This window comes from Centruroides vittatus, unplaced genomic scaffold (genome assembly GCF_030686945.1).
Source record: "Centruroides vittatus isolate TY-2023 unplaced genomic scaffold, ASM3068694v2 contig_424, whole genome shotgun sequence".
NCBI lineage: Eukaryota > Metazoa > Arthropoda > Arachnida > Scorpiones > Buthidae > Centruroides > Centruroides vittatus.
In genome coordinates, this window is record NW_027122230.1 from 707,658 (window position 1) to 721,885 (window position 14,228).

General features: G+C 31.4%; 1 protein-coding gene across 2 annotated transcripts in view; it reads right to left on the bottom strand.

The window, feature by feature from the left end:
* Positions 1 to 14,228, bottom strand: part of LOC136976766 (tyrosine-protein phosphatase non-receptor type 5-like) — a 104,768-nt gene that overhangs the window by 17,149 nt on the left and 73,391 nt on the right. For both annotated transcript variants that reach the window (XM_067272127.1, XM_067272126.1), the window contains exon 11: positions 6,948 to 7,085. In XM_067272127.1, the coding sequence (XP_067128228.1) occupies positions 6,948 to 7,085 (138 nt within the window). The remainder of the gene's footprint in view (positions 1 to 6,947; positions 7,086 to 14,228) is intronic.

Consider the following 14,228-nt stretch of genomic DNA (forward strand, 5'->3'; position numbering starts at 1 on the left):
TATCGCACTTTGAATTGCACAAGAGTCCCTTGTTTTTACAACTGCATTTATTCATGGAACACTTCTTTTTGCAATGACAGCGTGTATAGCCTTGCCCTCCACTTTTGAATTTTGAATTAGATGCAGCTGCTTCTCTCTGTGATATTTCTTGAGAAGAAATATCATCTATGGAAAGTAACTTTTCTTTACAAATTACGAACTGATTACAGGTATAAAGCTGCTTGAGGGTACCATTTTTGTTTGCTAATTTATAAAAGTCGACATCTTCTATTCCAACAACAACCGCCAACACATTTTGGACATCTGTACGGCCATGGTCGACATCAGGGACTTGTATTCGTACAGTATCACCAATTTAAGCAGAAGGAAATTTTCTTTTTGAGGTTTGTAACATTTTCGTTGCTTGCAGTAGAAGATTCTCTTTCGCAGCTGCTCTTTTTATAGAAATAACTTCATTTGCTCGATCAGGGCTTCATATGAAGACATGGTAGGACGCAACTCTTCAATATTTTCCTTTGAAATAGGGTATTCGTTGTGGCCACTGCTCAAATTTTCTTCAAAAGTATTAACAATTTCTTTGAGCTGTTCTTCGGTTTCAATATTTGCGATTATGTTCGCCAGGTAAAGATGATGATGCTATGCCTCTTTTTGATTTAACGCCAAACATGGCTTCATAAGGACTTTGGCATATTCCTTCGTGATATGTAGTATTCTTGGCAAATTGTACAAAGGGCAAACCACCGTTTATTTGTATCATTATCATTCATCCATACAGTTAACATATTCTGTATATCCCGATTGGCCCTTTCAACTGAGCCTTGTGTTTGACTATGACGAGGCTTTCCATGAACTATCTTAACATCTTTCCACATAGCACATAGTTCGAATATGACTTGATTACAAATTCCCTACCATTATCTGAATGCAATATAGCTAGGGCACTAGCTTCTCGGGTGTCGTTTTGATCTCCACCAAAGTTTATCTGTGCTTGTCGACATACACCAGCGATTGTTCGAATGTATAATAATGTGAGGTTTGCCAATTGGAGAGAGAAGTGATCTCGACAGCCGAGCGATCAATACTGTCATGTGGGTGCAGCAAGACTCACCGAGACAGGTTTACCATTAATAACCGTTTAATAAACATAGAAATTTCCTTACAATTTACTCTTGTTTGATGAGGTAGAACCACATAAAGCATGAGAATAATTGTCCAAAAAGAGTTCAACAAATGTTCGTGTCTACGTGACTTGTAGTTCGACGTGGATGGTGAAATATCCGTAGACCCCGGGGCGTATAGCACATCCTTCGGCTGCTTCTCTCCGGGCGAACTGACGATTTGGAGATAGCTAAGAGACAGCAATTAATGATGCTTCCTCCGGGTCTGAAAGGGTTCCTTCATTCCAATGTTTCGGGAGCACACACGACCAAGAGAGGAAACTCACGCATCCAAGAACCAAAAATGTCCTTGAAAACGACAGTTTTATAATGTTTTTCTCCCAAGTCGCCTCTCCATTGGTCTCTCATTGTCACCTGGTGCCAATTCAAAACCCGATGGAGGACATGGAGAGGTCAGTGTTGCAACTGAATATGATTCCTCTCTTGTCGCGTGTTCCTCGACTTTATTCCTTTCCATTGTTTTAAACATTTCAAAAAAAACTTCCATTGTGTAATTTAGATCTTTAATTTCGTCCCTTTGCATTGTAAAGGAAGATTTTTAAGATCTTGTTAACACCTCCATTCGGACCTCCCAGTTGGCCCTCATTCGAGTCCTCACAATAATATAACCAAATATTTGGTCTTTCACCGATGTATTTTGTATGTGTCAACATTCTGTAATTTCGGTCTTTCACAGTAACTATATATTATTTAAAAATATTAAAGAATAATTTACAAAATGTGTTTGAATTATTTTCCATAAAAATTACATACTTAGCTTAAGATAAATTTTGTAATTACATAAATTAATTTCTGAATAATTATTTTGATGAAGAGTGATCCACTTTTGTTCATGAACTACACACAATATATGCAGAAATCAAACACATTAAGAGGGATGAATCTTTGTGATTTTCACAGGTCATTGACCACTAATCTTTGCTTTTTGCCAAAAGGCAGATGAATGTTTCCCACAACAATTACACCATTTAGACTTTATTGGGCAATACAGTACCAATATGAAGTATATCAAGGGCAGAGACAACATGCCAGCAGATGTCCTATCACGTATAGCCATTGTCTGTACCTTAGACTTTGCACGTATCGCCCAGATACAGATAAACAATACTGAACTTCAAAAACTGCTGAGTTCCAACACAGCCCTACAATTCAAACAAAAGTTACGATTCTTATACAATTTAAATAAAATAAAATAAATAAATAAATTTTTGTAATACCATGATGTCATAAGAATGCAAGCAAAGCTCGAAGTTTCAAATTTTATGTCCTAATTGATGTTCAAAATTATTTTGAAACTGCATAATATTCACAAATAAACAACTTACTATGACACCTTATGAACATGCAGCCCAATTTTTATTACTTCCAAACATTTTCAGTCATGTTAAATGACCTTTCTCAAGAAAAATCAAAATGAAATAAAAACAAACGGTTAAAGCAACTGTAAAAATCGAACGCTTAGTACAAATCAAAAAATGAACAAGCATTTCAAATTTTTTAAATATATTCCATTGCGGCTTAAGTACGTCATCTTTACCTTGCAACCGGAATAATACAAAACATAAACTTATAGGAAATTAAAATACCAAATAACAAGATAGAAAATTATAAACACAAATGTACAAAAATAGTAGAAAGATAGTATGCACGTATTATTGTATGTTAGTGTTTATAATTTTCTATCTTGTTATTTGGTATTTTAATTTCCTATAAGTTTATGCTTTGTATTATTCCGGTTGCAAGGTAAAGATGACGTACTTAAGCCCCAACAGAATATATTTCAAAAATTCGAAACGCTTGTTCATTTTTTGATTTGTACTAAGCGTTCGATTTTTACAGTTGCTTTAACCGTTTGTTTTTATTTCGTTTTGATTTTTCTTGAGAAAGGTCATTTAACATGACTGAAAATGTTTGGAAGTAATAAAAATTGGGCTGCATGTTCATAAAGTGTCATAGTAAGTTGTTTATTTGTTCAAAATTATGTTAAACCTGAGGAAGGCTATTTACGATAGCTGAAAATATTAGTTCATTTAATTAAAATTTGCTAGAAAAAGCGAGAAAGGTGTTTTGTAATAATATACTCTCTTATTATTTTTTTAATGACATTTTATTACATTTATTTACTTACTTATTTTAAAATTTATTTCAGTTTTACTTGTTATACCTCACAGTTTTAATAATTAGTTATTCCAGCTGTCACTATAATTATTTTTAGGTAATTATTTAAAGTAAGAGTTTTTGTGAGTTATGTGTATGTTAAATATAAATAATTATTAAACACATTCTGTATTTCTTATATAGTTTTATTGATTTATATAATAAAATAAAGACTGAAGAGATGCATAGAGTCCAAAATGCATATCCATTATAAATTATAGAAAATAAATCTACTTTTTCCATTGAAAGGAGTGTTCTGGTTATGACTTGCCCTCAATAGCAACTTTATGCTGTTCCAAAAAACATATAACTAATTGTGAGAACAGCAAGCAATCAAGTACTGTTTATTAAATATTAATTTAATTATAATTATTAAATTTAACAAGAAATGGCACCTAAAGCCTAACTCTAGTGCAAAATTATTCAGTATTTAATAACTATTAATAGCAGTAATATAGACTGATTTAATCTGGTAATTGTTTGTCTTTAATATAATCATCAGGCTTTGAGATGTTTACATATGTATACAATTTTACAAATTACAGATATCAGACTACTTTCAGTTCTCACACATTTTATAGAAATAACTAAAATTACATATATTAATTAAGAACAAAATATTCCCCTTTAATTAAACATTAGTAGAACATACAATTGGTAAAACACAGTAATATTAAGCTAAAGGAATCCATTGTACAACATGGCTTTCCTACAACACTGATTTGCTCTAACACAGTTAGAATATTAGGGAAATCACTTGTACAATACAGTGTTCTTACAACACGATTTCACTCTAACATGATTTGACAATTGGAGAAATCCCTATATAAAACATCACAATTTTTAAGTGTAAACATTGTCATTCGATATTTTTTTATTCAAGCAAACACATATGTTGTCTTACATTTACCCCTTGATTTTAGAATATTGAAATTTTCACTGTTGTTTCATGCATTTTGCCCAGTTTTCTTTAATGAGAACTGATTGTACAATATTTCTTCTTCCTTGTTCTAGCTTTCCTATGTTGCTGTCATTGGTGATTAGTGCTCTAAATCACCCAAAAGACTGTCTCTGTGTTTTGTTTTTATAGATTAAATTAAAAGTTATTAGATAAAAAGATTATATTTTTAAAGATCAAGAGATCTTTAAAAAGGCAAATGCAAACAAATAAAAACATTAGATTTTATGAAAAAAAAGTAAAGAAAAATCAAGATCATAAATTCAATTATAGCAAATAAATAGATATGTATAATGTATTGGTTATTTGAAAAAGTACAATAGAGCAGATTTAAATGTTATAAATCTGCTTCTGTATATATTCTTTAATGTTTTAAAAATCAAGATGTTGTTGGTATTTTAAATTAAGATCAACAGCAAAGCTCAGATGATGACAATATTTTGCCAAAAAGGAAACGTCCTCATTTAACGATACTTACCAATGAAGAAAAAATTTATATTAACGTGCAATATGTTTGATTCTCATTGTTAGTTAATTACTGATTGCTTTAATAAACACATTACTTTTAATTATGAAAAAGAATACATTTAAATTTTTGGGTTTAACCCTATGTTTTGTACTAGTCCTTTGTTTTGTAAAGCACAATTTTGCATAACATGACACTTTTTCAAAACCTAACTATCATGTTATATGCGGTTATCTGTATTTGGCATTTTTTAATCATCAAAAACCCCACTTCCCTTCTAACTAACAAATCTAAAAAATTCAATTCTTTTTTCTTTTTCTAGTTCAAAGGTTAGGTATTTTTTGAGAGTATTTATTTCCTTTAAAATACTATTGATATTATTAGGCTGAAATACATTCTGGTCAAGATTTTAGAGTTTGTCAATAAATATCAAAATGGGCTTAGTGTGATAAACTTGGGTTGTGAATGGATTGGTCCAAATTATATAATAAATTCACTATAAATTTAGAAAACAAGCTTTATGTTTATCCTCTAAATTTCTCAGACTAGTTAAGTTTATAATATAAAAAATATAAAAGAAACTAAGTTGTCTTCATTGCTGTCAACTTTTTAACTGTTTTACATAATTTTGCAGTGTCATAGCCTCTAATAAAAAGTTGTCTTTGCAAAAAAAAAAAACTGTTTTGTTCCTGGTGATTGGACGTAATAATAGAAATTAATACAAATTAGTTCTTATATATTTTTTTAAATTATGAATATAATGGCAGCCTGTTTTAATTAAAATGATTATATTTTATTATATTAATTAAGTTTATATTAAAAATTTCTTTACACATACCTGTACACCAAACAGTTGTATGATAACAAAAATGATGTACAGGTGTGTTTTTAGGTATATATCAGTTCTTAAGGTATTTATTTCTTTAAATTTGATTTTTGGGATTTATTTCAATAATTTCCATGATTCACGTAATTCGAATATAAATGAATTGTATTTGTGTTAAATTACTAGTAATGAAATTACTGAAATTATATAACACAGAAATTATTTAATCATTTAAAACAAAATACAGTGGGTGATCAGTTAACAAATGTAATCCATTCCAGACTTTATTCGCTGTACAAATTGTTTGTTAACCAATTATTGATTTACCAGATTTTTATAGAAATTTGATTAATTTGTTCTGGAGACTCCAAAAAATAAAAAATATATACTTGCTTACTACGTTTATTTATATGTAATAATAAAAATACATTAATAAAAATGCAAGACTGTGTATATGTCATGTTTTTTCTGTTTGTAGGAGTTAAAGAATCTGTCTAATGTCGATTGCTTTTCTCTCTTCTTTAGGATTTTTCAGAAGTAATTAATAGCATTGTAAAATTGTAGAGATCCCCCAAGCCTATTAACTTTGACCTGGTTTGATGCCATTCTAGACCAACATTCTGACATCCTCCCACTTCTTCAAAAAAATATTTAATAGCGGATATCAACGTTAATTCTCTTTTTCAGATAAAAACATATCTTGCCATGTTTTCTGGTGTTCTTTATTCAAGAGTTCTTGGCGTTCTGTCGTCAGATCCATTTCAAGTTCCATTATGAGCTCTTCAATGTTCTTTATTTTGTCAGATGTGATTTTTGTTACTCCTTTAGCTGCTTGATTCTTCTTGATTATACTGTATCTTTCTTAGATAAGATTGAACTGCAGCCTACTGTAGACCTGTTCAAGCCATACTGCCCAGCAACATCAGACATCTTCTGCCTTTGCTATTATACTCTCACTTTTTGAAAATAAAAACCAACTCAAAACTTAATGAGTGCCTGCCTGACAGTCTTGCAAATACCATAAAAAAATTGTTTCTACCAGAAAAATAAAAAGCTGGAATTACAAGGAAGAGTTTCAAAGTTTGGAGGAATACTATCTGATCAGTATATACCGGATTGAGCGTCAATGTTGACATCTCCCACGCTCCAAAAAGTTTCAAATTGTTGCCTGAAGACAAGGGAAGACCAATCGGTATTCATTATTTTATGTCACTTCTTGTGTTTGTTCTGTGAGGTGTTCATTATCCGATCATGTGTTTGTTGTCCAAACAGAAAAATCTTTAGTGAAAGTGTTTGTTATCCGATTCATTCATTAACCGATCACCCACTGTATTAAGAAACTTAAAAATAAAGTAAAATTACCTTATTTTTTTCTTTTAATTTTGTAATCATAACAATAATGGGTACTTTTTCTTTCCAAATCATTAGCCAAAAATCATCAACAGTGTGAGCCATAGGCCCTTGAGTTGCAATGTACGTTTTTGGTTCTCCATCATAACCCTGAAAACAATTACATTCTATATTCAAAATTATGTTTTAATTACTCAACAAAAACTTGCAAAAATAAAAATTTCAATTTATTATATAATTTATTACTCTATGTTAAACTAATTATATAATTACTTTAAACATATAGAGTCATTATTTCTTTAAAATACATTTATATCTCATTTCAATCAATATATTAATGATTTTTATTTTGAAGATTTTCTATTTTCTATTTTACAAGTTTTTAAATTATGTAATATCTATTTCTACTAATAAATTCAGGTTAGAATATCATTTAAAGTATTACTGTTTTTAAGCCATAGCTTGCTCACAAAACTGAACAACATATTCAACATCACATTTGTACAATTAATAGATACACTGTCTTTTGATATTAATTTAGTTTAATTCAAACAAGAACAGGCAGACAAGTACTTTCAACATTTTACAATAGAAGAAAATAGAATGTATACAGGCAGAATAAACATATTTAGAATAAGAACAAAATTTAGATGGATAAGTTAAGTTTAAAATGATAGTTTATATATTTAGCACTTTCATGTTTCCTAAAATGTTAAAAAAAACTGACTGTAATTTTTATGTAATTACTATAATGACTGTATATCATATTTTCACCATATTTTTATGTATTTAAACATCGTATACTTATTCATGTCACATTGATTTCACTTGAATTCTAAAATTCATATTAAAAAATTTGTTAAGAAAGTGTGAGTTTTGATTAATATCTCCTATTTAAAACTTGCTGACATATCTACTTAAATTTTATTTTTATTCTAAATACGTTCTATTTCACCTAAAGACAATATTTGTAAAATATTGAAAGTATCTGTGTGCCTACTTTTGTTTCAATAATATTCTAAATTAATGTTAAAAGACAGTGTGTATTTATTAATAGATTGCTTACTTTATAAATCATCCAGCTGTACAGTAAATTCATTCAAATTGAAAAAAATAAATCTAAATATTTAGCACTACTTTCATTTGTATATACTGTAGTACCCCCATACTTTGAATGCTACTGTTCCGATTATGTCAATTAAGTATAAAATGTAAATAAATGTGATTTGTCATTTTTCTTTGTCCAGTTCAACAGAAATTTGATTTGGAATTCAAATGATGCTTCTATGTCCAAACTGTGCAAGCAGTGAAAAAAATGCAATTGCTGCATACATGCCATCTGTTGCAATCTTACAATACAATAGAATAATAAGTCTTATGTGTAATAAGACTTACTTATTAAATCTAAAATTGTAAAAAAAATGTAAAAATGAAATTTTGGGTGACAGTATTTACATCAAAATATATATTTTATTTATATTTTGATGTATTGGGTTGTCTGGAAAGTTCGTGCCAATTTCGAAGGAAAATTGAAATGCAGGTGATTTAAAATTTAGGATATATTTATTAAATTATATAGGTGCCATTCTGTTCTACAACCTTTCTCCATCTTTCAGGCAACTTGAAAATTCCATCCTTCCAGAATCTCTCAGGTTTTTCAGTGAAAAACTTTTCTATGTAATTTTTTATCTTGACGAGTTGAAGTTTTTTCCATTAAGGAAATTTTGTAATGATCGAAATAGGTGGAAATCAGAAAATGCAAGGTCTGGTGAATATGGTGGATGGGGTAGAACATCTCAACCAAGCTCCAACAACTTTTGTTGAGTTATCAAAGACCCATGAGGCCGTGCATTGTTGTGATGAAACATGATACCCTTCCGATTTGCTATTTCTGGATGTTTTTTGTTCAATTGCTGTCTTTAATTTGTCTAATTGGGAACAATACTTCTCTAAATTTATTGTTTCATTGTTTGGTAAAAGCTCATAATACAGGATCTCTTTCCAATCCCACCAGACACAGAGCATGACCTTCTTTGGATGAAGACTAGCTTTTGGGATGGCTAAAGATGGTTCATTCCGCTTTCCCCAAGATCTTTTTCGTTCAACATTATTATAAATGATCCATTTTTCATCCCCGTCACTACTTGCTTCAAAAATGGTGTCTCCTCATTGCATTTATAGAGCGAGTTGCAAATAGAAATGTGATTCATCAGATTTTTCTCCATTAAATTGTGGGGAACCCATACATCAAAATGGTTTATGTAGCCAAGCTTCACAAAATGCTTGTGGATGATGGATTTTGACATATTTAACATTTCTGCTAACTTACGTGTCATATAGCATGGGTTATTCTTGATCAGTGTTTTAATCTGATCATCTGTGGTGGAGAGCCAACCCAAGCGTTCTTGATCTTTAAGGTTGAAATCACCAGCTTTAAACCTAGTAAACTACTTCTGCACAGTTCTTTCAGCTACAGCATCTTTGCCATAAACAGCACATACCTTGTTTGCTGCTTGTGTGGCATTTTTGCCTTTCTGATAGAAGAAAAGCATTAAATGCCTAAAATTCACTTTGTTTTCTTCCATATTCAAAAGCATAAAAAACTGACAAGAATTAATGTATTGTAACCAAATTTTTTTCCAAACATGCCTGAAATACTGTCTTTTACGATATGTAAGCATGTCATTTGTTTTCAATCATTCTGACATGTTTAGACCTGTCCTTACGCCACCTACCAAAAATTGGCACAAACTTTCCAGACGACCCAATAAAATTTAAAATTAACTCATTTGATATGGTTTGCAAAGTTTAAAGAACTGCTTACAAACATGGTTTTTAGGTGTAGTATCAAAAAATAAAAACTGATGAATAGCATTTGTGCATTCCTTACATTTCTATTACACACACCCCATACATTAAGTCAACACTTCACTGTAATAGTTTTAATATTATTATTATCAACAGTGCATCTTTATTTAAATTGTAAAAAGAAAAAAACTTAATACAATTTTTGAAAAACTGGAAGAACGACTACATGTCTTTAATTAAGTACAATGTATCCCAATGACATGCATTAATCTACTGTTTCTCAAATTTCACCTTTTGTTTAATAAATTTTAATCTGCCATTTACTTAATTTGCATAGTTTGCTATCAATATATTTGTCTAGACCTACAGGGATCTGTGGTCCACACCCTGTTGAGAAATCTGCTAACCGAATTATCTCAACCACTGTACATGAAAATTTCTACTATTCAGCACTACACACTGCAAAAATTTTCAGTGTTTTCAGATGATGCTTTCAATGATGTCAAATAAACAAAACAGTTAAGTATCTCAAAATGGATAAGTTTATGGGAGAAGGCAATGCAACACCTGGAAATCTTGCAAGAAGCAAAGCCTCCGAAGAAGACTTTCTATAAGAAACTGACTCTATTTAGGTGTTAGATTTGTAAAGAAAACCTGAAAAATTTCATGTGGTTAGCCCATTAGTGAGATGCAAAACCTGCAACAAACTACCAGTGTTTTATCCACTAAGATATTGATGGGGCTAAGCACATAAGGAAGCCAGTATTAATTACCAGGCCCAGACCCAACTTGTGTTACTTTAAAATTTTGAATAATTTCATAAAATTATAATGTTTTAATGAAATGATTTAAATTGTAAATGTATGTAATTTTTCTTATTAACTTTAGTTAAATTAACTTAACTTAAATAATGTAAAGGAGTCTGTTCTTCTTACACTTCATCAGAAACCATAGTTTGGCTCTAATTTTAACCAGAGCTATCAGTTTCTTACGATATAAATTAGCCGGCATAACTAAATCTTTAAATACAGAAACTATTCTAACCTCAGCACCACGGTGAAATCTACACTATCCAGAACCTGTAACCAGTGCATAACATGTATATATTGTATATCGCAGTTGACAAACAATCAATTTGCTCTTCTTCAGGTCAACTGGTTAAGGAATTCCCTGATTTCACCCCAGTGCTGAGGTTAGAATAGTTTCTGCATTTAATGTAAAGGAATGTTTTAGAAGTTAGACAAAATGGCCATGACAGGAAAATAATTCCAATAATGTGAAAATTTTCTTTTTTACAATATTTTTTGGTATTCATTATTAGAACTTCATCCTTAACTGAAATTTTTGAGCATTATAAAAATTCCTTCTGATGTCATCATTGTAAATAAATTTTGTATTTTTGGATGTCAAAAAGTCCATTAATTACTACCTGTGCTAAAAATCAAAATAATCATTCATAGCACTGACTTCAATTTTATTTCTATTAATCAACATATTCTGAATTGAAATAACATGACTTCTGATTTGCATCAAAAGTTATTAAATAGTGAAGCAGTACCTCGTGCCCCTAATGTTTCCATATCTGGTCTTGTCTTTCATCTGTCCATACGGCTGTCTGTCCATCCAGATGGACAGATAGACAGATGAACAAAGTGCAAACTTATAGGTCTACAACTTTTTCAAATTGCAGCCCAAAAAGTTCCAGGGTTCATTAAACATTCCCAGTTGGAGGAGATGCAATGTCAAATTAGACATTGATGATTACTTTTAATTGCAACCCAATCTAGTCTAATTTCACCTAGATGCAGAGAAAGGATGACTGGAGAATGAGGAAAAGAAATTGGGTCTAATCAGAATGTTTAATTTGGAGACAAATCCTTTAAAAACCTAAATTTCAAGGATGAGAATTTTCTTCTCCCATTACATTGCAATGCTAAGCTATTCCTTTTCCCTTGTGTCTGTGTTCTTATTTCCATCTGTATGACAACATTGTCTCTGTCTTTGATCCACTGATCACGAACTATTTCATTGTCTGAAAATCAACACCATGCCCCAGGGCTGACAAACCACCAAAAGAACATTATCTGAAAATGATCCAAAAGACATTGCCTACATGAACGTTTTTAAACAACAGAAATTTTGTAAGCATCTTTCAAGTTAATATAATGAGGTTATTCTGTAAATACAAAGTCTGCTTCGGTATCAGGTCACTCCCACATACATCCCTTTATCCCTTGTTACTCTTGATTTCAAACTCTATATATTGGAACCCTCACGACCATATACACTATGTGATCAAAAATATTCAGATGCATACTTTTCAACAAATACTTTTATTACAAACACATTAATAGTGTGTAGTGCTTCCTATTGTTCTAATCATAGTCTCCACTCTCCGCCAGATTGGTACACAGCACAGGGATGGTTCCTCCATTCTTCCTTGAGAGCACTCGTGAAGTCACTTACAGATGTTTGGCAATTTGGCCAGGCTTGCAATCAACACTAATTCAACCCACAGGTGCTCAAATGGAATTGGGTCTAATCAGACATCATTGAGTAGGCCAGTCCATTTCAACAACCCTTGTCTGTTGAAACAATTCCTTCACACACTTTGCTTCGTGGCAAGACATGTTGTCATGTTGGTAAAGAAAACAATTCACTCTAAACTATTCCCACAATGTTGGTAGAGCAAAATTGTCCAAAATGTCAACATATGCTAGAGTTCATAAGTTAGTATGCTTCACTGAAACAAGCTGTCCCATCCGCACCAGGAAAATGAGCCCCATACTACATCCTTTTCCAAACTTTCACAGTGGGCACCACACAGTCATTCAGCAGATATTCTCCTGGCACCCATCAAACCCACACTTGACCATCTGAATGCCAGAGCAAGTACTGAGATTTGTCATGTCACAAGATGTATTTCCATTGTTTGATAGTCCAGTGTTTGCGAGCTTTATACCACTCCAAATGGCACTTAGTGGAGATGCTGATAAAGTGTGGCTTATGAACAGTAGCACACTGATGGTAATCAAGGGTCCTCATTTCTCTATAAATGGTGCTAGCACTATCACTTGCGAAGGAGTTTTCAAAACTGTAGCAATTGATTCAGCAGAGAATCTCTGTCTACTCTGGATCACACGTCCAAGCAGTCGACAATCTCTCTTCATCAATTTCTTGGATCAACCAGTTCTCTGTTGTACTGCAGTTGTTCCTTGAGATTTCTATTTGACTATGACTTTCTCCACAGTTCAACAGAGAATGTATAACATGGCTGAAATCTTAAGTACAGATTTGAAGCGTAAGTGACATCCTACGATTGCACCATGTTGAAAATCACTGAGCTCTTTGAAGCAACCTATATTGCAGACATGGGAAAATGCAGCTCTTTTTGAGTTACATGCAGCTCTTGCTGAAAGTGTTAATTTCAGTTTTTTATTATTATTTTTACAATTTTATTTTTATAATTTTGTGAAAATGTGTTTATTAAAAAAATTCAATATTTGTTTTATATTACATTTATATTATATAATAAAATCACGCGTCTTACCATACTATCCGCCACGACAGTACAGAACTGCGGCGCCCATGCATTTTGCAAAACCTACATTTCGACTTCCACTGAACTCTTGCTTGCCCACCCCTGCTATGTGTCAAACTCAATCTACTATTTCTTTCACAATGTATGAACACGTATATATATTCGCATAGCATTTACATATGGTATAAGACAACTTCCACTACTTATGGAGTGTGTCCAAATACTTTTAATTGCATAGTTTAAATCATCCAAATACAAATTTTTGAATAATGCAAAATTATATTTAAAACAAACTTAGGCATGAGACTAGCATGCACATGGAAATATATCAGTAGTAGAAATGAATAGCAGCAGTTGAGTATTAAAGGAGAAAGGAATTCACTGTAGAAGATGAAACAAACAGGAAATATAAACATTTACTTATTATTGAATATATATATATATATATATATAGGGTTGTTCAGAAAGTAATTTTGTTTTTTTTTTTACCACTAGAGGGATTATTCGTATTTTTCCTGCCATTTTCATTCTAAACCATATTATCATTACATATTTTGACAGCTGGCATTTTAAGGCTTATTTGTAAAAAGTTTTGTTTGATTTTGTGCAATTGTTCTTTTTTGATGTCAATCAAATATGGAAAATCGAAAGCAGCATTTTCAGCATATTTTGCTCTTTTATTACCAAAAAGTAAGAATGCTGTTCAAGTGAGAAAAAAATTGTGTAATTTGTATGGAGAAGATGTATTGACAGAATGACAGTGTCAAAACTAGTTTGCAAAATTTCATTCTGGCAATTTTGATACTGATGATGCACCACGTTCTGGAAGGCCAGTTGAAGCTGACAAAGGCAAAATAAAGGCATTGATTGAAGCAAACTGCCAAATAACAAAACAAGAAATCGCTAACAGATTAAATTTTTCCAATTCAACCATTTATGACCAC